The sequence below is a fragment of the Lygodium microphyllum genome, chromosome 23 (genome assembly GCF_053477565.2).
Source record: "Lygodium microphyllum isolate KBCC chromosome 23, Lygodium_microphyllum_v1.1.10, whole genome shotgun sequence".
Classification (NCBI taxonomy): domain Eukaryota; kingdom Viridiplantae; phylum Streptophyta; class Polypodiopsida; order Schizaeales; family Lygodiaceae; genus Lygodium; species Lygodium microphyllum.
This window is the reverse complement of record NC_141157.1, coordinates 7,758,528-7,785,022: the sequence shown is the minus strand read 5'-3', so window position 1 is coordinate 7,785,022 and position 26,495 is coordinate 7,758,528. Positions and strand designations below refer to the sequence as shown.

At 39.2% G+C, this 26,495-nt stretch overlaps 1 protein-coding gene across 1 annotated transcript in view; it reads left to right on the top strand.

The window, feature by feature from the left end:
- NDHO (NAD(P)H:plastoquinone dehydrogenase complex subunit O) overlaps positions 1-25,009 on the top strand; it is a 36,407-nt gene extending 11,398 nt beyond the window's left edge. Inside the window, exon 6 of the mRNA XM_087664553.1 lies at positions 24,709-25,009. Within this exon, the coding sequence (XP_087520679.1) occupies positions 24,709-24,738 (30 nt within the window). The 3' untranslated portion in view covers positions 24,739-25,009. The remainder of the gene's footprint in view (positions 1-24,708) is intronic.
- Positions 25,010-26,495: the final 1,486 nt, after the last annotated feature.

Below are 26,495 nucleotides of genomic sequence, written 5' to 3'. Positions count from 1 at the left end.
TCAAGACCAATGGCACAAAGACTCAAGTGCACAAGTGTGCTTCACTGTCCAACAAGCAAAACTCTAACTTTGGTTAGTTCCATCTCAATAAATAGAGTATGTGCTAGATCACTTGCGTCCCTTTTGCCAGAGTCTGCCCATCATTACCAGCTGCTGCCATGACCATCTGCTGCTGCCACCCTGACGTTTGGTTCCAATTTCTGTCACAGTCACTCTAGGTTTTGTCACCACTGCTCCAGCGCCTGTCTGTCTAATTCAGCTGCTGTGTGATAAGTGCATCCTGGAGGATTCTAGCATTTTCGGTTTTACTTCTGCAGCCCACTTTGCTGCTATCAAGCATTTGGTGGTTCATTTCACTCCTATGTTTTTGAGTTTTCAGCATTTGTCCTCCTCTGGAAACTAGACCACCCTTAGAGACCTGCTATGTTTTGTTTTCCAACCTGCTACCTTGCCGTTCTCCACCCTTTTCCACCCTTAGAGACCTGCTGTGTTTTGGTTTCCAGCCTACTATCTTGCCCTTCACAACCTTATACATCAGTCTATTGCATCGATGAGCCGACAGCTGCTGCATTTGACCACCCTCAACTCCAGTATACTGCAGCCACTTCATTTTCTACCTCAAGATGGTGGTTGCTGCACTCTGGATCTATCACTTGAGGATGATGCTCTCCCGCAGCCCCCTCTCATGGGAGTCATCTGCTGTTGGACTGCTCTGCTTTTGAGCATTGTGTGCATACATTAATTCATTACTCATTCAGTTTTATCTTCATTGTTCAAATTTTTCTTTTTGCGTTATTGTCTTTGTTCAATAAGCTCCAGTCTGTACACTGTGTCTACCCTAGTGTATATCCACACGACCTATATTTGATAAGGTTCAAGGACATGGTGTTCACACCTACCTACAACTCATAAGGTTCAAAGACACATGTGAGTACTTTAACCTATATAAGGCCTTAACTTGTACTTTCAACATCTAAGCCTGCCTGTCCCGTCTAATCATTGCTTTTTGTGGGACACCACTTGACCATTGCCTTGTCTTGACAGACTGCACGTTTGAAGAGAGAGCTTGGGCCATGTTGACTTAGCCTCAAGTCTTCAATAGTAAAATATTACTACTCTTTGAACCTTAGTCAACATTATTTCCACAAAATAAACCCCTGTTCCTGTGCAGCCTTTTCACAGGCACAAAGTTTGGGAATTTTCACAGCAGATACCAATTTTCGCTCAAAAATTTTCAGAAAATTGGGGCTTTTGTTGAGAACATCTACATTTGATTGAAATTTTTGAGATTTCCTATTTGAAGCTGAAGATTGTTCAATTTTATGTCAAAAAATTGGGGCTTTTCACAATTGAGCCTAAATTTCATCAAAATTTGTCAAAAAGTTTTGGTTCTTTTCTGAAATTTGTTCTAATTCATCAAATTTGAGGCAAATCTCATCATCTTCATCAACTTTCGGGGATGTTGAAACTTTTTCAGTTGCAAAATCTTCTTCAATATCATCAATTGTGTGCAAAATTCAAGCAATGGCAGCCCAAAATGCCTCACTAAATATGTTTGGAGACTCAGACAAATTGAATGGCACAAATTATCCAATGTGGGTATACATTATGTGGCATGTTTTGGTTGTCAAGCAACTGTGGGGACATTGAAGCCTTTTCGGTTGTAAATTGTTCTTCAACATCATCAATCATGTGCAAATTTCAAGCAATGGCACCCCAAATGACTTGCTAAAGGCACTAATTATCCAATGTGGGCATGCATGATGAGACATGTTTTGGTTGCTAAGTAACTTTGGGCTTATGTGTCTGGTTTTGAGATTAGGCCTACAGGCCTTGTTAAACAAAATGTTATAGGCTCATCCAATTCCTCCATTGCCACAAGTGGATCTTCTACTCCAGCTCTTGCTGCACCTCCTACTGTTGATCATTCAAGATGGGATGAAAGAGACATGCTTTGATTCCACTCTCGTGAAAGAGATTGGTTATTCTGCATATTTAGCCATGCACAACTTGCTTCTTTGTATCATGTGCACAATGAGGCTTGTGTAACCTATTTGCACAAGCAGCTTGAGATAGAGCACATGATAGGAAGTGATCCAGTGGATACCTACATTACATGCATAAAGGATCTCACAAAGTAGCTTGGTAACATTAATAATATTATTTCTCATGCTCCTCTTGTTTCTCTTGTCTTGACTTGCCTACCTGAGTCATATCAAAGTTTTGCCACTGCACCATGAGATAAATCAGGAAGTACTTGCACTCTTTTAATCTCATCATTCTAAAGGTTAGTTGCTTTAGAATTGTTTACGAGATTGTGCAAGATGTCTACCAAACAGAAAGCATAAGTTGTTTTCTGCCACAAGGTTAGGATAGACACAATCGCTTCACAAAAGAGTGTCTTCATACTTTGTAGGGGGTTGCAAAGGCTTTTTTGATAAACTCAATGAGTGATACTAAGTGTTGTGCAATACATGCATAGTGTGTTATTGTAATCTCCAAGGACTTTCAACTTGTAAGTAATCTTCAAGTAGTGAAGGATGCATTCCTTCTTATGAAATCACTATTATTTGTAATTTTATCTTATTTAGACAAGTGTCCCCCATGTGTGTAGGACGTGTTGTTCAATTGCAAAACTTCTGTACTAGCTTAAAAGTTTAAATGGAGTTTTTGATTTCAAACTTTACTCTCAACTGTAATGTAAGTTTTTTTGCTATATTTTACTACTTTATTACAATTATGATTACAATATTTATTACGATTGTTGACGTCAATATGAAAATATGTGAAAAGTTGCCATATAATGTTATGTGCTTTCCTCTTGATGCCTTGTAGAGTCTACATGGTGTTAAATTTCTAAGGATCAGTAATTGCAACGTTAATTCCTTGATTATTGATCCATATATACATTTGAATAGGATAATTTTATAAATATCTATTTGTATTGAATGCAATAAAATTTAACATATGCACCTGCTAGGTAGCCAAGAGCGCATCATATTTTTTATGAGCCAAAAAAATGTCAAGATAGTTTGAAGTCTAGCATTTGGGGCTATTTTGTGTGTTCTTGGTTGACACAAAGTGATAAAAGACTATGTTTTTATAATAAGATGATGAACCATGCACGTGAAACTGCATTTAGGTGGTTTAGGGTTTTAAACGGCTAAAAGTGCAATCTTCTTATCATTTTCACCTATTACTTTTATTCTTTCCTTCTTAGCTTTCTTATCTTCTTATCCTTCTCTCGTTGAGCTTACATGATGTGCACCAAGTAGATCATTCATCATTTCCTTACAAAGATTGTGTACTTGATATTAATTGGGATAGAAGGTGCAACCTTCTTTAGGATAACACATACTTATTATGAAGACCATCACAAAAGAACCGAAGATGGAGATTGGGTATCATTGCCCTATGTGATTTTAGGCAAATTCAATGTAGATTTGAGCTATTGATACCAAAGGCATCCTTCCAAAAGGTGGTTTAGAAAGTATTGTAAGGCTTGCAGTGTTGACCAACCTGGGGAGGTATTGGGTGTGAGTGGTGGATGGCCCAATGTTGTGGAAATGAATTGTTGTAGCCATGAAGGCTCTACAAATAATGGCAAAGTGTTATCTCATTGACCTCTTCAATACAAAATAGATATCTCATGTGCGAGTTTATGCATTACAAATGACATTTATGTATTTTATTGCTAGTATATAGAGTGGTCGCTCATTTTATAGTTTTGGCCAACGTGTATTGTTGGGTTAGCTAACTTGTGTCAGAAGCGGATGCAACAATGGAAGCAGTAACACTTCGTTGTTACTATTCGCACAGTACTTGCAGTGGCTGCTCATAAGAAGTGACCGGTTTACTAAATAGATGTTAAATTAACATTCTTGAATAAGTTTGTTTGTTTTTAGTCCTTGCATTAAGTGCTTGAGCATATTTTTTTCTTAAATCTCAACAGAAAGTCCAAGTGCTATCTTTTAAGCCATTCAAAGCCTTGAAGAGAAGAATCAACATATTTATGAGCAACTTCTTCAACTAGAAAGAGTTGAGAAGCCCAAGGGATCCAAGGAAAGAAACCCATTTGCATCTAAGAGAGAAAGCCATACCGATGAAAGTAGTTAATAAGAAAGCCCAACTACTTTTCCAAAGTGTAGTGAAACAAAAGAAAAGTCCAGTTTTACTTCAAGATAAAGAAAGAGATCTCGTTGAAGCCCGTCCTCTTCTTCAAAGTCATATGGAGCCTTTTTCAATGGACACTCATCAAGCGATGAAGAGTCACACTCTTCTTGTGGAAGATCTCATAATTGAAAAAGACGTCAGTATTCTTTACCCTTACCTCTATCTTTATTCCCATCGATCACTTCACCATCTTTTGTCTTAAGATCCGGTCATGGACAAAGGTATAAGAGTTATTATCTCAACTTGAAAAGAAGATCAAACTCACTACGTATGATGGTTTTTGAATATTCCCAATCTTCTTCTTAAGTTGATTTGTCAATTTTAAATCTTATATTATTGTAACAAGTATAAAGAAAAAGAAAAGCTCTACATTTGACTGACCTAGCCTACACATCGTGGATGTGGTTGGAATATGATCATGTTGTTCCAAAATCTTGGTGAACCTTTGTTCACATGATACAAGGCCATCCCTTTTTGTTCATTTCAAAAGAGATGTAGAAATGGAATGGGATCGACTCTAACAAGGGAAAAATGAATCACTTGATGACTACACAGAGAGGTTTTGGGAGGTACTCTTGAAGATTCATCATTTTAAGAAAATTATCAGCTTTGAAAATCTTAGAAAGTTCCAAGGAGGTTTGCATTTTAAACTTTATGATTCTCTTAATCATTATCATTGTTCTAGTCTTAGGGAACTCATTGGCCATGTTGAGATATGGAAAATAGAGCATAATGGCAACAAATCATTTCAAAAGAATGATAAGAAGAGATTGGTTGGCCATGAATATTCAGTCCCAAAAGAATGACCAAAATAGCAACAAAAGCATATATCAAATGAAAAGAAGATGAAGCCCTATATAGCTTCAAATGCTTCTCAGCTCCGCTCCAATCTATATCCACAAGCTAAGCAACTTTTTGAAGAAGAAAAACAACACTTCATGAAAGAAGGGAAGTATTTTAAATGTGGACAAACATGCCATATAGCAAAGCAATATCCAAATAAAGAACAAAGCAAACTTTCCAACAATAGGTGCTGTTAGTGATGTAGTTGCAAATACAAACCACACCCTAGAGATGCACAAACTATTAAAAACTTGGGGATAGTTGCAAGGTAAGCAAGCACTATTCTTGATAGAACTTGGAGTGAATGAAAACTTCATTTTCTTGGAGTTGCCTAAAGAGATTGGGTTAAAAAATAAAAAGATGGAGACTCTGGCAGAAGTTCTCTAAGCTTTAAATATTGATAAAAGTGATAAGAGTGAAGATCATAATGCACTACAATGGTAAGCTCAAATTTGAAATCCAAGGCTACAACGACAAAGATGGGTTCTGTATTGTAGATCTTGATGGCTATGATGTGATTCTTGGCATGCCTTGGAATCGTAGGGTAGGCTCGATCATCTTCTCTCAAAGGAACAAGGTAGAACTCACCAACTGAAACCGGTCTATGACTCACATAAAGTGGTAGTCCCTTGAATTAATACCTAGTCTTTTCACATACACACACAAATAGAGACCTCACTCCCTCACTCAACACTAGATTGGCCCCGAAGTCTGGCGCCCCCTTTTGGTATTTCTTTATCAATTAAAAGATGGAAAGTTATAAAAAAAAGAAACGTTTCAAAGTACAAAACCCGTGAATAGTTGGCTTTCATAATTTCTGAGTAAATTTCAGCTGCATAAGGACAGTACAGTATATTCAAAACAACATCCCAAGTAGGGAAACACTTTCTGTGACCATAACTCAATAATTCAAGTGTAGAATTGCAATTTGCAGAACTCTGTATTTATTGGTATTCACCTGTTCCTTGACCTGTTCTCAGCCTTATTCCATTCCAGATTTGTTCCATACCAGTTGGACTACAAACCCTTTGACCCTGGTACCATTCCAATAGTAAAACAGTCCCACAAACAACACTAAATGAGAGCTGAAAAACCCTGTTCCTGTGTGGCATGGTCATCACTTTCTTTAGTTTCTACATTGGAGAAGCAATCAACTACTCTTGAACTTGGACAATGAGGCTCTTGCCTTAGCAGAAGAGCAAAGAAAACACATAACTATACATTTGATGGAATCAGCCCATCATGCAGAGCATTTCCTCTAAGAATAGAGAGAGAGTTGACTAGAGGGAGCAAGCTTTATCTCCGTACATGAGTCAAAGACAAAGAAGTACTCTCCATAGCTGATATACTTAGCAATCTGCCCTCAGCCCTTGAAAACTTCATGCTTAGATTTGCCCCTTCTACTTATTACGTTTTTTTAAAAAAAAGCTATCTTTTGGAAATTTGTGCCAAATTGTGACACATGGCATACACGTAACAATTTTCTTGTTTAAACCTTCCGGTCTAAAATTCTCCATGATCGGTGCAAAATTTGACCTTGGCATAGACTCAAGAATTAATCATCGTATAAAAACGAAGATAATGACGTGAACAGATTCTGGGGTCCAAAAATAGTTATTCCCTAAATTTTAGGGATGGTAACCCTTGCATTTCTCAAGTTGTTATGAGCAACTTTTATCATTGCAACCACATCAAAAAGTGTAATGCGACTCAGTTACGACGAATTTTATTTCGTGGGCATTCTCACACGTGCATCTTCTGTCTTGGCCAGGCTCATTGTCCTACACCATCTCTAGTGGTTAAGCACATAGTCTCAAACCGCTGGCATTCTATTCTTCAGTGCCCGTTCAATCCGGTCCCAAGGCTTAGACAAACCATTAGTCCAATTTGTTCCCATGGTTGCCTCTTCTGGCCATGCAAAGACCCCGGCTTAATCCAAGAGACTTCGGGGGGTAAAAAGCAACAGCAACTAAAGAAAAGAAAAATAAAATATGTATATAAGTAAATAAGGAAAGCAACTACAAAAAGTATCACCACCTGGTGACACCAACAAAGGTAAGAATTACAAGATTCACGTTGCAGTCATTAGAGATAACATACCTATGGTAAGCCATATGCAAGTCTCTAGAGTGATTAAGGATTGTATTCAATGTTTTTTACTTTATGTTAATGATATAAAAGATGACATGAATGATGAAAACTAAGAGTAACTTAAGGTCTTAGAAAAGTGTAAAGATTGTGTTAGGTTAGGATTCAGTAGCGTGCGCGCACACACACAGTGAATAACTGAACATGAAGAGAAAAGAGAGTGTTGAAAGGTCACATCCACTACGTGAGAATAATATGAAAGTACAATTTCAAAGGTACTAAATGCCAAACCCATTGATGGGTATTCATACGAGAGAAAAATCCTTCTCTAGCTAGAAGGTAAAAAGTGTCTGTGGATAAGGGAGCGTGCTTACACCAGAACTTAGGAGAAACACAATAAGTGTAACAACCCCCCCTTGAGTGAATGATTTGAACGCATATATGGAATAGGCAGATCAATTTCCAAATGGTATCAAGCCTAGAGCCTTGTGAAAGGCTTCAAACTTCTTTTTAGAGAGAGCTTTGCTAAATATATATACTAAGTTGTCTCGTGTAGGGACATAAACCAATTCAATCTCCCTTGCATGGAGCCTCTCTTTGATGTCATGATAATGCATCTCAATGTGCTTAGTGCGAGTATGAAAAATTGAATTTTTCATAATTACCACGGCACTCTATATGTCAATATAGATAGTAGTGGGTGATTGCGAAGCTATACTAAGATCTACCAAAAGACGTCTGAGCCGTACACATTTCAATGTAGTTGTAAATGTTGCCTTCTATTCAGTCTCACAACAAGATGTGGTCACTGTAGATTGTTTCTCGCTCAGCTTAGAAATACATGAATCACCAAGTATGAAACAATTACCACTAATGGACACTTGTGTATCAAAACAACCAGTCCAATCATTGTGTGTGAATGCATGCAAGTAGGGAGAAGTGCCTTTAGGATAAAAAGGCTTGATGTATGAGTGTCTTTGAGATAAGAAAAGACATGTTTAAATTGCTTGCCAATGTGTAATACCATGGCTGTGTATAACGTGTGCCAATTGAGAAACTCCAAATTGAATATCCGGCCGTGTATTACACAAATACAGTAGATAGTCAATAGTATGTTGATAAAGAGAAGCATCGAATAGATCTCGTGTCCTCATGTGTAAACAAGTGGCTTGTTATCATAGGGACGTGAAATTTTAAGATGCTTTAATCTTGTTGATACATTTGATTAAGTTATTAATCAAATGTGCAAGGTTGTTTAGCACATGTGATGCACATGGCAATTATTTCATGATAACAAGCCAAGAACCTCGAGGATGTAGTTGTAATAAGTTATGCTTGACAGGTACTAGGTGGTACTTAGTGTTAGATTTTGGCCTAGACTAATTTATTTGCCACTAATGTCGATGGTAACATTAGAGATTGAGCATTAATTAATTAATTAATGTCGGTCTAAGGGCTAATAATTGCTCTGGGATACTCGAAAGACAAATTGGTCTAGTTAATTTAATTATTGACGGTGGAATTAATTTTTTAAACACTAGAATAATTATTAAATTAATTTTTAGAATAAATAAGTTGAATAATGTTTAAAAATGAGATTAGAAGGTTGCTACTTGGCAGAAATTGCCCATGCAAGTGGAAAAAAGGTTTTTAGGGATTGGTAAAAGTCTATTCTAGCCATTATGAGAGAGGAGGTTGTGAGAGAGCAAGGAGAGGTTGCTGATGTGATTTATAGCCACTAGGAATCAATCCTATAGCACGTGACAGTAGTTTGGAGCCCTCCAAGAGCAAATGAGAGTAGCTTAAGGTTCCTTTGGTGGAGATGACAACATACAAGAGGGGGTAGTAGTCTTTTTGGTGGTCCTGAGCTGTAAGTGATAGCTTTCATGGTTGTTTGAGCAGGGCAGCAATAGCTTTTCAGTGTTTCTCACGATGAAACTTTGAAATTTCTCTCTACAACATTTTCTCTCATCCCCTAGCCATCTCTCAAGTTATCTCAGTATTTTTCAGTAGTTTGAGCCATCAGAGGAAAAGATTTTAGTTAATCTTTATTGTAAACCCTAATTTATAGCAAAAATTAGGGTTTTGACAGTGCCTCGGGATTTGTGCTTAAAATTGAGGGCCTAGGACTTGAATTGGAGAATTTGAAATTGAGGAATTTTAGGGAGATTCAAGAGGTTGGTTAACCGATATTAGATTTGGGGTTAAATTTGTCTTTCAAGGAGTAGAGTGAAGACCAATTCCCAAGCAAACCAAGGGGTAAATTAGTTTAGAGGCTTGCTGGTCAATTTTAACAGCAAGAGGCACTTGGATTAGCAGAGGAGATTAGAGGATCTCACTTGTACTCCTTCCATTTGCAATATATCATAAAGAAATATCGCAAGGGGTACCAGCTTTGGGGTCAAGTGGGTGCCTACTGTCTAAGATTAAAGTGGTAAAGTGTGCATTTTCAGTTTGTGTGAATTTTATACTTTGTTGTAATTCGTGCTTAATCAAGTTATTTATCACCCTATCCGAGGAGGAAGGTTGGTTTCACGTGTCTAAAGAATCGATTTTCTATTTATAGAATTGGTGACATTTTGGATTGTTCAGGAGACACAAGGGTGTTTAGCTGCATTGATTTGAACAATCGTTATCACTAGATTAGTGAAATACTACAAGATGTAAACAAAATTGCTTTTTGTACTTCCTTTGGTTTAAATGAATTCTTGGTGGCTCCTTTTGGATTAACCAATACACCAACCTCCTTCAATTGAATGATAGAGCATACGTTTAGATATCACAGACAATATGCTGATACTTTCTTTGATGATATTCTTGTTTTTAGCCAGAATAAAGAGAACGACTATTAGCAATTGGAGATTGTTTTATGATTGCTTTGACAAAATGAACTCTTGATAAATGGTAAAAAGAGTGAAATTTTCATGTATAAAATAAGTTAGGCATGTTATCTCTTCTGAAGATTTAAATGTATAGTGAGAAAATCCAAGTATTTAACAACTTCCATATAGTTTCTAATATTGCCAAGAAGAGATCTCTTAAGCAAAATGAGATAAAGATCGCGAGGATACCACTACAAATGTAGACAGAGAGTTAGCATAATGTCGGGATGGATACCCAGAGTATTGTTATGCACTTAAGGATATTACTCAAAAAATTGATGGATTTGGTTACCCAAACCCATGTGTCACCACCTCTGTCAGCCAATGCCTAGATCTCACCTAATGCAAGGAAACATAAGAGAAGACCCAAACAAGGCTCTAGATCTAGGATAAAAACGACAAGAGAGATTGAACCAACTAATATAGAAACCAAGAAACCAGACTATACCTATTAGAAAAAGGAAACTCTGCTCAAGTTAACTCTAGCGCAGTCGCTTGATGCTGTTGCTAAATTTAAGAAAAGATTGATAATAGCTAACAAACCATCAACTTCAAAAGAGAAAGCAAGGTGCCATTTACATGCCACTCCAGTTGAGAAGGAATGCTTAAAGGAGAAATTAGAGCCATCTAAGGAAGACAAGCAACCACTATAAGCTATGGCTAGCCCGCTTAGGAGTCCAAAATCTCCTAAATCATCTTTACATGATTTTCGTGATGTATATGAGGTGCGATCTTTCTTGGCTTATTCTTCTATTACTATATCTTCATAAAGCATTTTGCACATATTGCTTTTTCTCTTTATGACCTTACAAAGAAGAAGAGCTACTTTCAATGGAGGAAGAAAGAGAATATCTTTACAAAGCTAAAAATTTTCCCTACTTCTGAACTTGTTTTTATCGTTTTAGATTTGATGAAATTATTTATGCTGTAAGTGGATGCTTGTAGTGATTGTATTGATACAATTTTAAATCAAGGTGGCCATGTCGTAGCTTTTGAAAGTTGTTTTTTAAATGGTATGGAGAAAATGTATGATATTTATGAAAAAAAGCTCGTAGTTGTGGTTCATGCTTCAAAGATATGGAAGCGTTATCTTTTAGACAATGAATTTTTTAAAAAAATTGATCATCAAAGCTTGAAGTATTTCAAGAATCAAAAGCATTTGTAAGAGAAATATATAATGTAGATTTTTTTTTTTGTTTATGTTTCATTTTCAAATTGCGTACACTCTAGGGAAACATAATGTAGTTGCTGATGCACTTTCTAGAGTGCCTTGCATTGCAACTATTATAGTGGTCCATCATGAAGATTTCCAAGTGATGAATAATACTTTTGACCAAGATGTTAAATTTTAATATTGTGATAGTTTGGAAAAATTTACAGTAAGGAGATTCTCATTCAGATTATTCCATTCAAGATGGTTACCTTTTCATGAATAATTGCTTTATATTATTGTTTTTTTTCAATAGAAAGTGCTTAAAGTAAGTCATGAATCTTCTTATGTAGGACATAAAGGAATGACAAGTACTTTACGTGCAATTGAATGTTTCTTTTATTGGCCAACAATACAAAGAGATATATATAATTTCATCAAGGCTTATTTAGCATGTCTAAAAGCCAAGTATAATAGGAAGGAGGCTCCAGGATTACTATACTTTCTTGTAGTGTTACTTGATGCTCTATAAAAATCTATTACAATGGATTTGATCTCAGCTATTCCAAGGACATCTCTTTTTGTGTGTCTTATTTGAAAACTTGAATACCACTTTAATTCTCCTCATCTTTTTATCCTCAAACTGACGGTTAAATAGAGGTAATCTTACTCTTTTGAATATGTTAAAAGATTATATTAGTGAAAAACAAGTCACAATGGAAAAAATATTTTCAATTGTTGAAGTTTACTTATAAGAATAGAGTACACCATCCATATGGAAAGCTTCAAATGGGATAATACATGGTAAAATGATTCTTTCTTCAATCATTTAAACTAAAGATAAGATATTTGTTGTTGATGAGTTTGCTTCGGATTTGAAAACAACAATGTATCAAGTTTGAGCAACTATCAAAGGCGTCTAAGAGTATTAAAAGAAGCGAGTAGATAAATGAAAAAACTTTTGACTTTTGAAATCGGTCAGTATGTCTTGTTGAAATTTGATAAAATAGGCTAAAACAAAATTTCAACCAAAATGCATCTTTTTCAAAGCTTTGGATACTTTAACGTCATTGACAAAATAAATGAAAATTTATACCGACCTAAGCTTCTTGGGGATTGAAAAATACACAGTGTTTTTCATGTAAGTGTGTTAAAGCCTTACATAGGACTTGAACTAAAGGAATCCATTAGTTAAGATTCCCCCATAAGTCAAAAATATAGAATGACTCTTAAAACTTGAATAGATTGTGTTTCACAAGGATTGAACCATAAGCAGTGGCCTTGTGATGTGGAAATTCTTGCTAAAATTTAAAAATTTACCTGTAATAGATGCGCAACGAGGAGATGAAAAATTTATAGAAGATTATTTAAATGTTTTTCTGTCATATAAAAAAACTTTTCAATTGAGAACAACTAAATAAAAACCGGTGTTGTCATAATACAACAGAAAAAAAAATTGTATCCTTTTTTTTGTTTGTACATTTCATTGTCTATTAAATAGATTTTCTTTGCACTTACTAGATATAAAGAAAAGTGCACTGACGAGTGGCTATAGGTTATAGTGGACCTATGTGGTGGGTTAAAAAAAGATAGTACACATTGCCACCTATATGATTCAATTGGGCATTTGACTGGAACTCGAGCACATCAGGGTCAAGCTCGCATACAGAAAGAAGTAATGCTTTGAAGTTTGGGTTAGATTTGCCAAAACAAATACTTACAATCAACAAGATGGCACGACTATGAAATGTTTATACTTTGTGTGTATGTAACTTGAAAGCTTAAAATGCACATATCTTTGTATGGAAAACTCATATGAAGTTTTCAGCACTATTTTTGTAATGTACACGTAAAGAGCTTTCACATGACAGTGCTAAAATTGTTAGCCCTAAAAATAGAAATGGCGTTCTAAAAATAGCAAGTTTTGTATCTTGATAGTGCTTAATTTTATTCTTGACAGCACTTAGCTAAAAAAGGAAGGCTATAGAGAAGAGACTAGTGTTAATCCAAGCTTCTAAGCGTCTTCTACTTGTCATACTTGACATGTGGTTGGATACTTCTCTTGTGCTACTCCACTTTCCTTTTTTGCAATAGCTTCCCTTTTTTATGTACATAATAATCATCCTCTACTCCACCATCAAATATCTCCATATTCCCTCTTTTTTGGCTGCTGTTTTATAGGATAACAAATCTGTAAATTCGTTATAGATCTTCTTCCATTTGAAAAACAAGAACCAAGCCATATCAATGTATTGTAGATGAATGATGGAGAAAGATCGATTTTTCCTCTTTCTACTCACATCTTATAAAGAAACCTCTTGTTTTAATTGCATAGCAAGTCCTGTATATCTTTTTATGATCTTATGAGAGTGAGAACTTCTTCTCACTCTTTGGTTGATTATAACTGAGCTCTTCTTTAAAAGACTTGAGTTGAGCAATAATACATTTGTTCAAGGAGGAATGCCCATCTTGAACTCGCAATCTTGTCTTTGTTACTTTTACATTTCCATGGTTGTAAATTGTCGTATTCAGCTTTAAGTATTTATTCTCTCCATTTTTTAAAATATTAAATTTTCAAAATAAACGAATATTATAATTGTCAAGCATATTATGTTGTTTAGGGCATTTACATACCATTTGTCTAGAGTTCCTGGCTTCATAAAATAACTTTGCATATACCATTAGAGAGGGGGGCGACTTCTTCTCTTAGAGATTACAAGGTTTTGATTACATTTTGTTTCATGGACGTTATTATTGTACTATATATCATTATTTGTATCATTAGGATAATCGTGATTGTAAAAGGGTGCTTGGGCAAGTAAACAATATCCCTATGAGGACATTGTTGAAGTGGTACTGTTGCATAGCATCTTGCATGAATATGACATCTTGCATGGTCCTTTGCACTATCTAATACGTTGGCATTTTGTTCTTATAAACATGCATTTGTGTGCATTTATTCCTTTTTGGTTAAAGAGTGATCGACTCAGATCCACCATATTCATGGCAGCCTCCATGGTAGTCTCCTAGGACAATCTTCTTACTTGCTTACCTTTTATCCCTTGGTTGCATTGCCCATATATTCCCCATACTCTTTTCTTCATCATTGACACGAATATATGGACAATGTAACCAAGCTGTGAAGGGTAAGGAAGCAAGGAATATATGGATAATGCAACCAAGGTTAGTAAACTCTTAGCCTTACCTACACTCTTACCCTTCACAATGCAACCAAGGTGGTGTGAAGGCTAAGTGGTGATCGAATATACAGGGCTAAGTTCTAGAGACACGGGAGAGTTCAAGGGTTAATATTCACTTCGCAAAGTTTATTTGCTACATTGAGCATTACATATATTCATTTATTTATTATTCATGTTCAGTGTTCATTGTCTCTAAGTTATCCTAGGCCCTGAACTGTGTTATTTATTAGTCTATGCTTTGTCGTATGATTGTGGTGTTACCTGTAGACGAGTATTTTTTTACAAGGCCTTGTGATTTTTTCGACACTTTCATCATGGACAAAGTGTATTTCAAACAATTTTGTCATGAGAAAACATACTGTTTGTGAGAGGAACAATGTGGCTTGCATGAAAACTGTTAGGTGAAATGTCCCCCTAGGATTGAACTTGCGTTTGTGCTTGATTTGTTGTCACCAGCTTGCCATGTCATCGGCTATACCCAAGCAATCCTATTGTAAAATCCATAGAAATGTTGCTTCACTTTATATTAGGAATTATAAAGGATGCAACATCCTTGCTTGTTTGTGCCGTTCAGCTTTATAAAGTTGACCATGTGAGCACTCACACACATAAGACTCAACCATAGTCTTAATATGTGGCCAATAAAAGTAGGGAGTAACCAAGGTTGAAGTTCGGTGTATGCTAGGGTATCCAGTGCTTAATGCATTGACACTTGTATAAAACTTTTTTACGTGTGTATTCTACAATGCTTCGGTGTATTTCTAAAGAAGTTATACCGGTGGTTACCTCCTATAAGACATCTCTCGAAGTATGGTTGAAGCTTCGGATGTCGTAAGAGGCACATTCCTCCATGCGTGCAATGACGCTTTATGGATAGCTTCAGCAGATGAAGTTTAAGCTGAAGGACGCCTTTCAGTTATCTTTGCTTCATGTTACATAAGTATAAGACTAGCTTTGATACATGCAGTTTGCTCTTCCAGAGGCACATCTAGTGGGAATGGTACTCTACAAGCTTCCCTTGAAGTTTGATAGTGGCCAATGCTTTGCAAGCGCAGATGTCATCTATGCTTGTGAGCTTTACACATACGTCCTCAATGCTACTTGAGTATGAGGCATCTTTGCATTTGCAAGAGAGGCTTCTATCTCATTGTGGCAGTTCCAGTGAGGCCTTTATAGCTTCCGGGAGGAGTGATAGGAAGAAGAAGTCGAAGGCTCAACGTTATGACTATGGTAAGAAGGGATACTTGCGGAAGGACATCAAGGAGTTAGCAGCCTCATAGAAGTAGAGGGAGAAAAAGAAGCGGGATGCGGACACCCCCAACGAGTCATCCTTTTCCTCAGACTTCGACTATGATCCTCTAGCCAAGGGGAAGTCCAAGGCACGACAGGGATCCACTTCTTTAGACCAAGGGAAGGGCTTGACTGCCCCTTCCTTTGCTACTTTCTAGTCTAGGTGATGCGGTTATCCCTCACAACTCTCTAGTGCCAAAGAGGGAGTGTGAGTGAGTTGTGATTTTAGAGAGTGTTAGTAGTTTACACAGCTCATGTAGGAGTTGCGGGCATGACTAGGTTATTTAGGTGTTTTATTATGGTTATTATGATGCTTATTTGAGGTATTTTATGCTAATCAGTCAACATTAAATGTTGGCCAACCTGCTTTCCTTTAATTGAAAAAAAGAGAGATAATAAGGTTTTGACCCTTATGTAGCTTTGATTCAATTTAGCAATGTTGATATCTAATTCAAATGAGGATCAAGCCAACACTCAGGACACATGCATGAATCAAAGAATACCTTGCCCGTGAAATGCTATAGACAACAATTGGTTGCACCACCTTAGTGACTGGGTGGATGGAGGTTGAAGACTCGTGAACTTGGGGTGAGTAAAGAAACCGTGCTAGTTGCCATTCATTTGCGGTGAAGCCCAGAGAGGGTGAGGGACATGTTTTGGTAAACTCGTGGATTTGGGGGGAGTATAAAGATACCGGGTGTCTGCCATGGCCACCATGGTGAAGCTGAGAGAGGGCGAGGGACCGGGTGGATGGAGGGTGAAGACTCGTGGACCTAGGGCAAGGATAAAGAAACCAGGCGGATGGGAATGAAAAGGGTGGACACTCGCAGAGCAGTGAGTATAAGGATGGGCCGTATGAAGAGAAGGGTGGGGGACTAGGACTCGTAGAGTGCCGAGAGCTGGCGAGCGATACAAAGGATTGGGCAAAATTTGGATCCAGGGACGAAGGAACAGGATCGAGACGGGGCATAGTGAGATGCGCGGGAAGACTTGTGGAGCCACGAGAATAAACGAATGGCCAAGGGATGTGGAAAGAAGGGAGAAGAGAAGTGGACCGATGAAGGCCCATGAGAAGGCCGGAAGAGTGGATGCTCGTGTACCTGGGGCGAGCTTAAAGAAACTAGGCCCAGGACTCAGCCCGACTACGTGGAAGCCAAGGTGTTTCGGACCCAAGGTGGAAACTAGGAGGGTGCAACATGTACAGGTTTGGACGCAACGCAGCGGGGTATGGGACTTGATGTGAAGTTGAAGGATTTGTTTCGTGACGGAGATGGGGATGGAGCTGTGACTAGTATTGGGACCCAGGAGCATATTTCAAACTTGTCTCCTTGAAAAACAAGGGTAAAGATGCTTGTGCGGGAGAATTGGACTCCGTATGCTTGTGCGGAAGCATATTCGTGACGGAGATGGGGATGGAGCTGTGACTGGTATTGGGACCCAGGAGCATATTTCAAACTTGTCTCCTTGAAAAACAAGGGTAAAGATGCTTGTGCGGGAGAATTGGACTCCGTATGAGTGGATGCATTTCCTGGGCGGAGCCCTTCATGAGGCAAGGGCAGTTGATCTCGGCCTCGGAGTACGAGCAGGGGATAGAGCGACTACAGGAACCAACCAAGGCGAATTGCAATGTGTTGGGAAACACTTGTGGTCTATTGTGGGAGGCTTCTATAGGAGTTCTGCTAAGCAGAGCCATCCATGAGGCGATGGCGTTGATCTCTCGTTCCCGTGGAGTCTTTGCAATGGGACAGCTAGTCTCGCCGTGAGAGGCTTGGAGCCGTCTGTGCATTCGATGCATAGGCGGTTTGCCCTAGGTTGTTGAGGGAAAAGCAACCCTTCTTGGGTACGGTGCGAGGTGTACAATGGGATGTGGCTCAGGCCCTAGTCAAAGCAACACCAAGTCTACTTGCCTAGGAACAAAGGGGGGAGATAACTTCGATTCAAGTTCACAAAACAACTCAAGGATGCAAGTGGCAGTTGTGTCTTTGACGCGGAAGTAGGAGCAGGTGGTAGCGCCTTAGCTATTTGAAGGAGGAGAGAAGCATACGAGGGCAAGTGATCGTCTTTGGTCTTTGAATCAATTTCGGACTAGTGGCCAGTGGGTAGAGATCTGGCCATCAAGGCGAGCTCTTCCCCATGCAAGGCAGTTGGGGAATCTTGCGAGGGTGTTGGGCCGTATTACAAACGGTCCGAAGAAATCGCTGCCTCGGCTCTAGAGCAATTTGCGCCAAAGGCATCCGTATGGTTGATGAATCCTCATGCTACCCCTTTTCAAGGTGATTAACCTCGGTCTTTTTCGTAGGGAACCAACTCAATTTGAGTGGACTCAAATTTGATCGAGGGGGGGTAGGTATGAGGGGAGGGAGTGTGAGGCTGGGGCAACCCCATGTCTCCCCCCCTCCTCCATGGTGGTTGTGCCTCATGGAGCAACCATCATTTTTGTCTCCCAACGTGTAGGGCTCTCATTTTGAGCAAGGCAGCTCGGCCCTCTGCTCCGAGTTCAAGTTGACATGACTTGTAGGAGTTGAGACTTATGAGGAGAGGTGGGATTGACCCATGTCGCCCTTGTGGCACCATGGTCCAAGATGGTTGAAAGTGGATCTTTGTGAGCCTGAAACTCTTTCGTGACGCAATCCGGCGACTTTAAGCACTAAGTTACCCCAATGCCAGTTAGACAAATGCGTTACGCATGTTGTGAGCAAGCCGTGATGTAGGAGGGATATCAACGGCGTGACGGCCTGTGATGCGACACAAGGCGGAGGGTGCATGCTGTGACGCGAAATTGCATCTTCTTGGCATATCTTGCAAGGTGGCTTCTGCTGCGTGTTCAAGACGCGACATGGTGCTGTGTGCCCACGAACCATGTTACTTGTGCGGATTTATGTCACAGACCCGTGGGACCAGGATAGCACTATCACAGGGTGTAGCCTCGCCCACTAACAAGCATACGCCTTCGTGTGTAATATGATTTGTATCTACCCAATATGTTGGGCATCATCAAGTTGATATAAATCAAAATTTGTTGTCCATTTAACCAGCCATGAATGAGTGCTCGTCTCATCAAATTCATTTTTCTTCCCTTAAGGGATAAAGTAGAGGAACTGAAGAGGCAATGTCCCCACGGCTATGGGCACAAATGAAAAATGGGGAGTGCGTAGCTCATCCAACTGGTTGCACGTTCTTGACTTGATCTTGAAGAATCACCACAAGCGACCAATCTCCATCAGATTTGAAGAAGAATATGCTTCATGATGCTGCTCGTGGTTAGGGTTCAAGAGAAGCTGGATGGGCATGCTCCATGTGTTTAGGTTTGGTAGGAACAAGTACATCGAAAGGAGATACACTGCTGGAATCCATGATGGCGATAGAGAATGTATAAACAGAGAGCAAAGAAGAAGATAGAGAGAGCGAGAGAGCATGAGAGAATATGTGCTGATAGAATTGAGAGAGAGGCCAGATGCTGATGGGAACAGGATTGTAGATAGGCTGCAGGTAGGGTGCTGATGGTAACAGGATTGTAAACAGGCTGCATTAAATGCAAACCTGTCCAGTTCAAAAAAAAAAGGAGCAAGGGGGCAGCTTAGTGAGCTTGCTTCTTTTCAATATTAAACCTTACAGGAAAAATGAAAAGAATTATGAAGTGAAGAAAGAGAAATAACTCGGGTGAGATTGACTCCAGTGTGAAATGAAGAATTGGAGAGATTAAAGTCTTTGTGCCTATCATAGCCTCGTAGCCCCCAAATCACCAATCTCCAGGCCACATAGGCTGAACATGTTAGCCCCCCCTTCTTTCCACATGGAAGGGCCCGATTGACAAACAGTCGTATAGCCTTCGTCAGAGTTGCCCCTACCATGTCGGCCAACATCTAGGTCGGAGTCGTCGTCCTGTAGTCAATGCCATGGGCATCGCCCAAGGATGGATACTTAGTAGGCAATGCCTCTCTCTCTCTCTCTCTTTGGCCACCTTGGCGTGTTAGGAGTTGGCCCATCAACATCATGATTGCTAGTCAACAACACCACACACACACACACACACACACTCTCTCTCTCTCTCTCTCTCCATTAGTCTCTCTCCCTGATTGATTCCGAGTCTTTCTCTCTCCACAATGAGATTCTGGGTGTTTTCCTTTTCTTGACATAATAATAATGGTGAAATCTTGTCCTAATATTAAACACTATGTCAAGCTTAAAACTAATAGCAAATATCAAATGTTAAAATCATAGTAACATTTAATGCCACAATAACATTAAAATTAATGGCAACAATAACATTAATATTAAATCGACAAAAATTACTACCAATCAATATTTTGATGCTTATTCGGGCTACAAAGTTTTAGCTTTCAACGATGGTTTGCCATAGCTTTGGAGTGACAGTTCCTCGGACTCCAATAGTTAGAACCACTAAAAATCCTTGTGCACAAACATCGCTCTAACACAAAACCCGAGCATGAGTACTGGACAAGAAACATACCTTGCCATCATACTCACCACCCGCAACATGTGCCCCCTATGCACGCTGCTGTCGGTGGTGGAGTCCCATACCACCTTTAACAAGATAAAGGTGTACTTGTCAAGCATGAACCATCACGGTTCCATGAGCAAAAGTGTTTTTTTGTAGATCATTGGATCTTGCGTCTAATTGCAGGTGGCTCTTTGATACCAATAAAACATTCCCCTAGGATCCAACATGCACACGAGACAAGCCATATCCACAAATAAAAGAGACTGGACATTAGGCTCACCTCCTAGCCATAGAGCCAAGGAGCTCACCCCCAAACTTGGGAGCTAGTAGCACTCTGGGTCATGACCACATTCCAAGGGTTGGTGTTCAATATCGCTAGCCCACACCATCCCCATGTATGGATGTGTTAACCAATGGGCCAAGAGTCCAAGAGTGGTGATCACACAATGAATGTGCACAATAGGGCCTTGATTCCTATAAATAGGACTTGGCTGCCCTAACCCTAAAGTGCCCTTAGTGCATCCACAGTAAGTCACTTGACCATTGTGACCAGCGCCCATTCGGATGTCGAGGGACGTAACAACAGGTTAACCTTAGGAATGCTTTAGGAATTTGAGTTTGATTGCTGGATGTACTTTCTAATATTTGGTAGGCTGAAGTATTCAGGTGGAATAGTCTAGAGTTGGTTAGAATCCAACAATGAAGGGGTAAAGAGCACCTGTGGATCGGTTGTGTTATGAGGAATTGGTGGAAATCCAGCCTTATGCATTTGATTTGGATTTTTTTCCAGTAATAATTAAGAAATACTACAAGGGGCCCCGGAGCTTTGGGGCTGACAACTGTCAATGTGAAAATTTCACATAATAGTGGTACAATGAGTGAGCAACAAGAATCCCCTGTTGATAGGGACCCATCGCATGCTTTTGAGTCGTCAAGTGCAGGGAATGCTATGGGACATCATACAATCAATGGGAATAATGAGCATGCAGCCCATTCACATGCACTGAAGCAAGGGCCACATATTTGGGATGATAATGCAATGTTAAGGGCACAATTGGTAAGGGCTATCATGACATTGTAACAGTGAATTCAGCAACATAGTGTGCTGAATCTATGGAGTTAGTTCCCAATGTTAAAGGGGAAAAGGTCGTTTGGTGTTCTAAACAGCCTAGTGAGGCTCATGGGGGATCTTCCCAATCAAAGGCATTGCATGCATTGGCACCAGTAATGCTGAATGTATAGGGACCTTCAATTCAGCAATATATTTGCCTACAAGGGATGTTTCTCAAGGACATACTACAGGTATGCCAAATATATATAGAATCCATTCCAACAATCGAATTTTGTGCAAGTGCTGAGTTGCATGGTAATAGCAAAAGTTTTCAGCATGCACAACTTGGACAGCTGATTATTCCACATCCTTTGGCACTTTCAGGGTACTTTGGCAAGGGTGCAGCTTTTCAGGTTATAGTCGGTAGTACCTTGGGTAACTCTTAAAATGCAAGGGGGATCAATCTGTTTGCTTTCAGCCTGTTGCACAAGGTTTGCCAGGGAATATGCTTGGGGTGTAACGCAGACTGGGTAATTCCAGGCATGGTAACACTTCTGTGCAGCAGGGAAGGCAAATTGGTATGTCTGGATAGTTAGGAGTCACTGCAACACACTTTGGTATGCAAGTTACTGGGGTTGGTCCTGTATGATAATGGGTTTTGTAAATTCTGGTTTGGTACTATCTGGGGCACCATGTCAGATGTTTAAGAGCATGCATGAAGTTTCCCATCAATTTTTGTCACGCGAATCCATGGTTGATTGGAGCAACTGATGGCAAATGTATTAAGGTTAAAAAGGAACTAACTGATCAGAGGATAATTGAATCGTATTGTGGTGTAAAGAGTAATTATTTGTGTGAGAAACAGCAAAAGCATGGGGAACAAAGTGGGACTGTTTGGGTGTCCATTAGTTTTATCGTAAGAAAGGTCATTGTTTATGTGTTGAGCAGCTAGTAAATGGATGAGACAAAGAGGGATTGATTTAGAAGATGATGACTTCACAGATTCACCTTAGCTGTTGCACATTTCAGCTGGAACCCACCTTTCTTGGGGCTGAAAGAAGTTCAGTTAAGCTGCCCTAGTTGGGGCTGAAATAGGTACAACACAGTGTAGTTTTGAAGAATTGCTCGATGCTCAAGGGAAGAGGGCGGTGTTTCTACTTGGTGCAAATTTGCTCAGATATGCAGAGGTTGCTTGGAGATCTTTCAGATTCCCTACACCATGTTGTGTGACAATATTTGAGTTTTGAGACTTCTATGCTTAGTGTTGTGGACGCTTGTGTTTGTACAATTGTGCTTGGTTGTTTATTAGTTTAGTGACTACCATTTTGATAATTGGATATTGGCAGTACATGTAGTGTTGCTTAGTTGCTTGTCCATACGTATTTGTCAATTGGTATGCTATCTTGGATCTTAATTACATGCAACCGGGGTTGCTTCCAATGTTTCAAGAGGGGTATGTCAGTGGAATGAGAAATGTGAAAGGACTTTTATTGCAATGGATAGGCGTATAAGCTACTGTATGGGTGGGTCATTTCCCCCCCTGGCTGACCTGCATGTTTGGCCCTTTCAGTTGTTGGTTGACCTAATTCTCTTGTGGCTCCTTCTCAGCCTTTTTATAGACTTTATCTCCTCTGTGTACTTGGAGTCATTCATGCACACAACATCCTGCTAGAGAGAGGAATTCTGGGAGCACTCGGCTGGTCGCCCACAACCTGTGGTTGTGCGCATTCTCATGCTTTGGTATATGGGTTCTATTTCTGGAGTTCATGCATTTTTGTTCTTTTGTTCAGTTCACTGTCTATACAGCAGCTTCAGCATTTTCTTTTGTTGCTCCATGTCTGTCTGACATGGTATAAGAGCCCAAGCATCTTGATTTTGCTTCCTTCTGCTGTTGTTGACTGCTGTTTCAGGTCTACTACACCTTGCTCATCTGTTCAAACCTTGTGTTTTACTCTTGCTACTATTCGGCTGCCTGGGTGCATCATTTCCTGGTTGCCTGACATCTGTCAGCTGCTGTTTGACTGATTTCTGCCCTGCTGTATCCTGGTCCCTGCATTTTACAGTTATACCTTGGGATTTGATCAGCCCTGCCATGGTCGGACTCAGCACTTGACGTTCCGTATTTTATGTAGCTGTTTTTCACCTTTGTGTAGACCACTTTTGTTTGCCATTAATTACTTGTCTTTTATGATTTTTTAAATTGTGGTTTTCTGACCTACTTAACACACCTGAGGAAAGGTTCATGGATGCTAGTTTTGGTGCCTCCATTAGCTACACTCACTTCACATACTGTTCCTCTCTCTCGATTTGAACTAGTATCTCTTGTTTGAACTGTTGAACCTGCATTTTTGGGTTTAGTAACCCACTTATTCTCTCTAAAACCGTTGTCTATCAGTGGCTCCTCCATGCTGTAACACAGATGAGAAGCTTCAAAGGCCCTGACCATCTAACTTGGAGTGCAGTGAAAGCTTGGCTTGTGCAGAAGTACCTCTGTTATATTGTTTCAAGTTCTAACTCTCGTCCTTGATGACCCATCTTTTCCATTCGATTGGGGTGGAGAGAACTTTGAGGAAGCAGTCCTAGACTGGGATAGAAATGATACCAAAGCATACTTACTGCTTCTTTAGTGTCTCTGGAAGGAAGTCCTACGGGAGGTCACCTCTTGTGGGACATCTTCTGAGGTGTGGGAGAAAATCTAGCTCATATATGAGGCTCCGTCAAACATGAGGGCTGTTACTCTCTACAGCCAATTGCAGACTACTTGGTTTGAGTCCACAAATATGATCCAGTCATTCATCAGCAGCTCTCATATGCTCAAGTCATGAGAATGTTTTTGAGTAATATGGGTTCTTAGAAGTGGCAAAAATTGTGTATGGCTCATGCACCAAGTCTAGTAACATGAGGTTTGTTCTATAAGACAGAATGCCGCAAATGTCCTAAGTCAAGGTGATTGACCATATATGTGGCAAGAGTTGTGCATGGCTTGGCTCATTCTCCAAGTGGCAAGCCTAGTAACATGAGGTTTGTTCTGTAAGACAGAATGCCAAAAATGCCCGAGTCCAGGCGATTTGTCATATATACACATTTGAAAAATTTTCAGCTTCAAAACCTCGATCAATGGATTGCAATGGTTGAAGATATAAGCTGTAGTATTTGTTTGTATTCAGAAATGTGAGAAATATAGTGGTCAAGTTGCTGTGGTTATATGTAGTGGGTGACAGCCTAATAAGTCATGAGTATAAGCCTACTTGGAGAAACGTATTTTTGAAGCTGTGTCACAAAGCTCGATTTGTTTAGTGTTGTTCGGCAAGATTTGTGTTCTGCATGTTTCTTAGGAAGGCTTATTTCTGGCCTTTGAGGGTCACTTTATTGCAATGTCAGTGGGGTCCTCCAGCTTGTTTTATTTTTACTTTTGTAGGGATAGAGTGGCAGTGAGTATTTGCTCGAAGTTTGGCTAAGGACTTCTCTTTGCTTGCTTGTACTTTCATGGCCAAATTTCATGTCCCTCCATGGTATCAGTGCTGAACACAGAACTTACTAGCATAAACATTTTTACTGGATTTGTGCAGTCACAGAAGCTTTCTTACAGGAGGACTTGAAGGTGATAGATCTGTAGCTTGGAGATCACACAGATAAGCTCTTCAAGTGGACAACTCAATCTTAGTTCCATTCTGTTGTGAGGTGACTTAATGTTATCAGTTCTGGAACCTTCAATAGGTGTTTCCTGTGACCACTTTTTAGAAGTAAGTGGATTATTCCCTTCATAATAGAATGTATGGTTTGATAGTCCAGTCTACCTTGTAAACTTGCATGTAACATTATATTAATGGTTGCAATGCTCCTCAGCCATTTGCTAGAGAGGAAAATTAAGTGGCAGTGGAATTTATTGTATCATATGGTCACTTAAAAGTGAACACTGGATAATTCGTTCCCTTGATTGCATCCAAAGATCTGTGTATTTTCTAATAGATGTGAAAGTAGCAAATAAATGCAGTTGCTCTGTGCTTGAAGTATTGCATGAAGAATAATTAATTTTCCATGTATGGATACTGTTTTGAAAAATTTCAATTCAAAATTGTTGACCTTTAGTATCCCATATCTTGGACAGCTTGGCGTCTTTATCGTAGTCTCTTTGTCTTGCTCTTAGCTAGGCTTGCTGTTCTTCTACCATGTTGTGAGTGAGTTAGGTCTTACCTCTGGACGACGTATTGACTGTGATAATTCGTCATTGTCCAAAAAAAGCTTGAAGCTTATATATGAATACTATGTTCTAATAATCAGCGTTTAGTTTGAAAAATGGAGTCATCATGTGTCATGTAGTAATTGAGGATATGCCTCTGAATTTTGTAACAGTGCAGCATCCACCATTGCAAGGGCCTTATAAGGCCAAGGTAATGCAAAGCCCTTGTCATTGAGCCAATAAAGTGGCTAGTGTTCCAAATGGTTGCCTTTGTACCATGAGTGTCATTGACATTAATTTTAGGGTATGTATAATATTTTTAGGTGCACCTAATTAGTACAATAGAAGAACAAAACGACTGCAATTCAGGATTGAGAGAAAGAGGAGAACAAATGACAATGCTAATTAAAAAGATCAGCAGTGCTTGAGAGGGGCCAAGGAAGATTGCAGTTATTTCAAGAGAGGGAAAGGAACCGAGGAGAGAAGATAAAAGGAAGAGAGAGGTTGTGACCAACTCAATAACCCACCACCTCAAATTCCACAGCACAAAACCACATTTTTCCTCTTCTGACATTATGATATTGAAAATTCAGACTTTAGACAAGTTTTGAAAACCCTTTAATTTATGGAATGAAACAAAAGGTCTTAACCTTCATTTTCGTATCACAATATTTTATGACATTTGGGTCCATGCTTTCACATTGCTTCATATATTATTTTGACAAGAATTACAATTGCAATGAGTCACTATACAAAGAATGTTTCTACTATGAGTAATTTTTGATGCCTTCATTTTTGCACATACTTGGTGGTTGTCATTCCTTTGGCACTCAAGTGTAAAGTGGCCCCACGAACAAAGTGAGGAAGAATGATGATTAGCTCGAGCAAGTCTTTATCTTCACCTTCTTTGGTATTCGTCTTCCAATCTAAATTGCCTTTATTTTGCTTGGAGAGAAAGGAAACCAAAACACATCTCACCAAAACAAATAGCACAATCAGGTCATGTAGCCTAAGTAAAGTACATGATATAAAAACATATCACAAAAACACAAAAGGTAGGGTTTTCCATGAATTTGGACACAAGGAGGGATATCACACTTAATATGAGTTCAAAAGAAACTGTGTTGTGGAGCATTAAAATAGAATTCGAAAACATATAAAAAATAAAGTACAGCC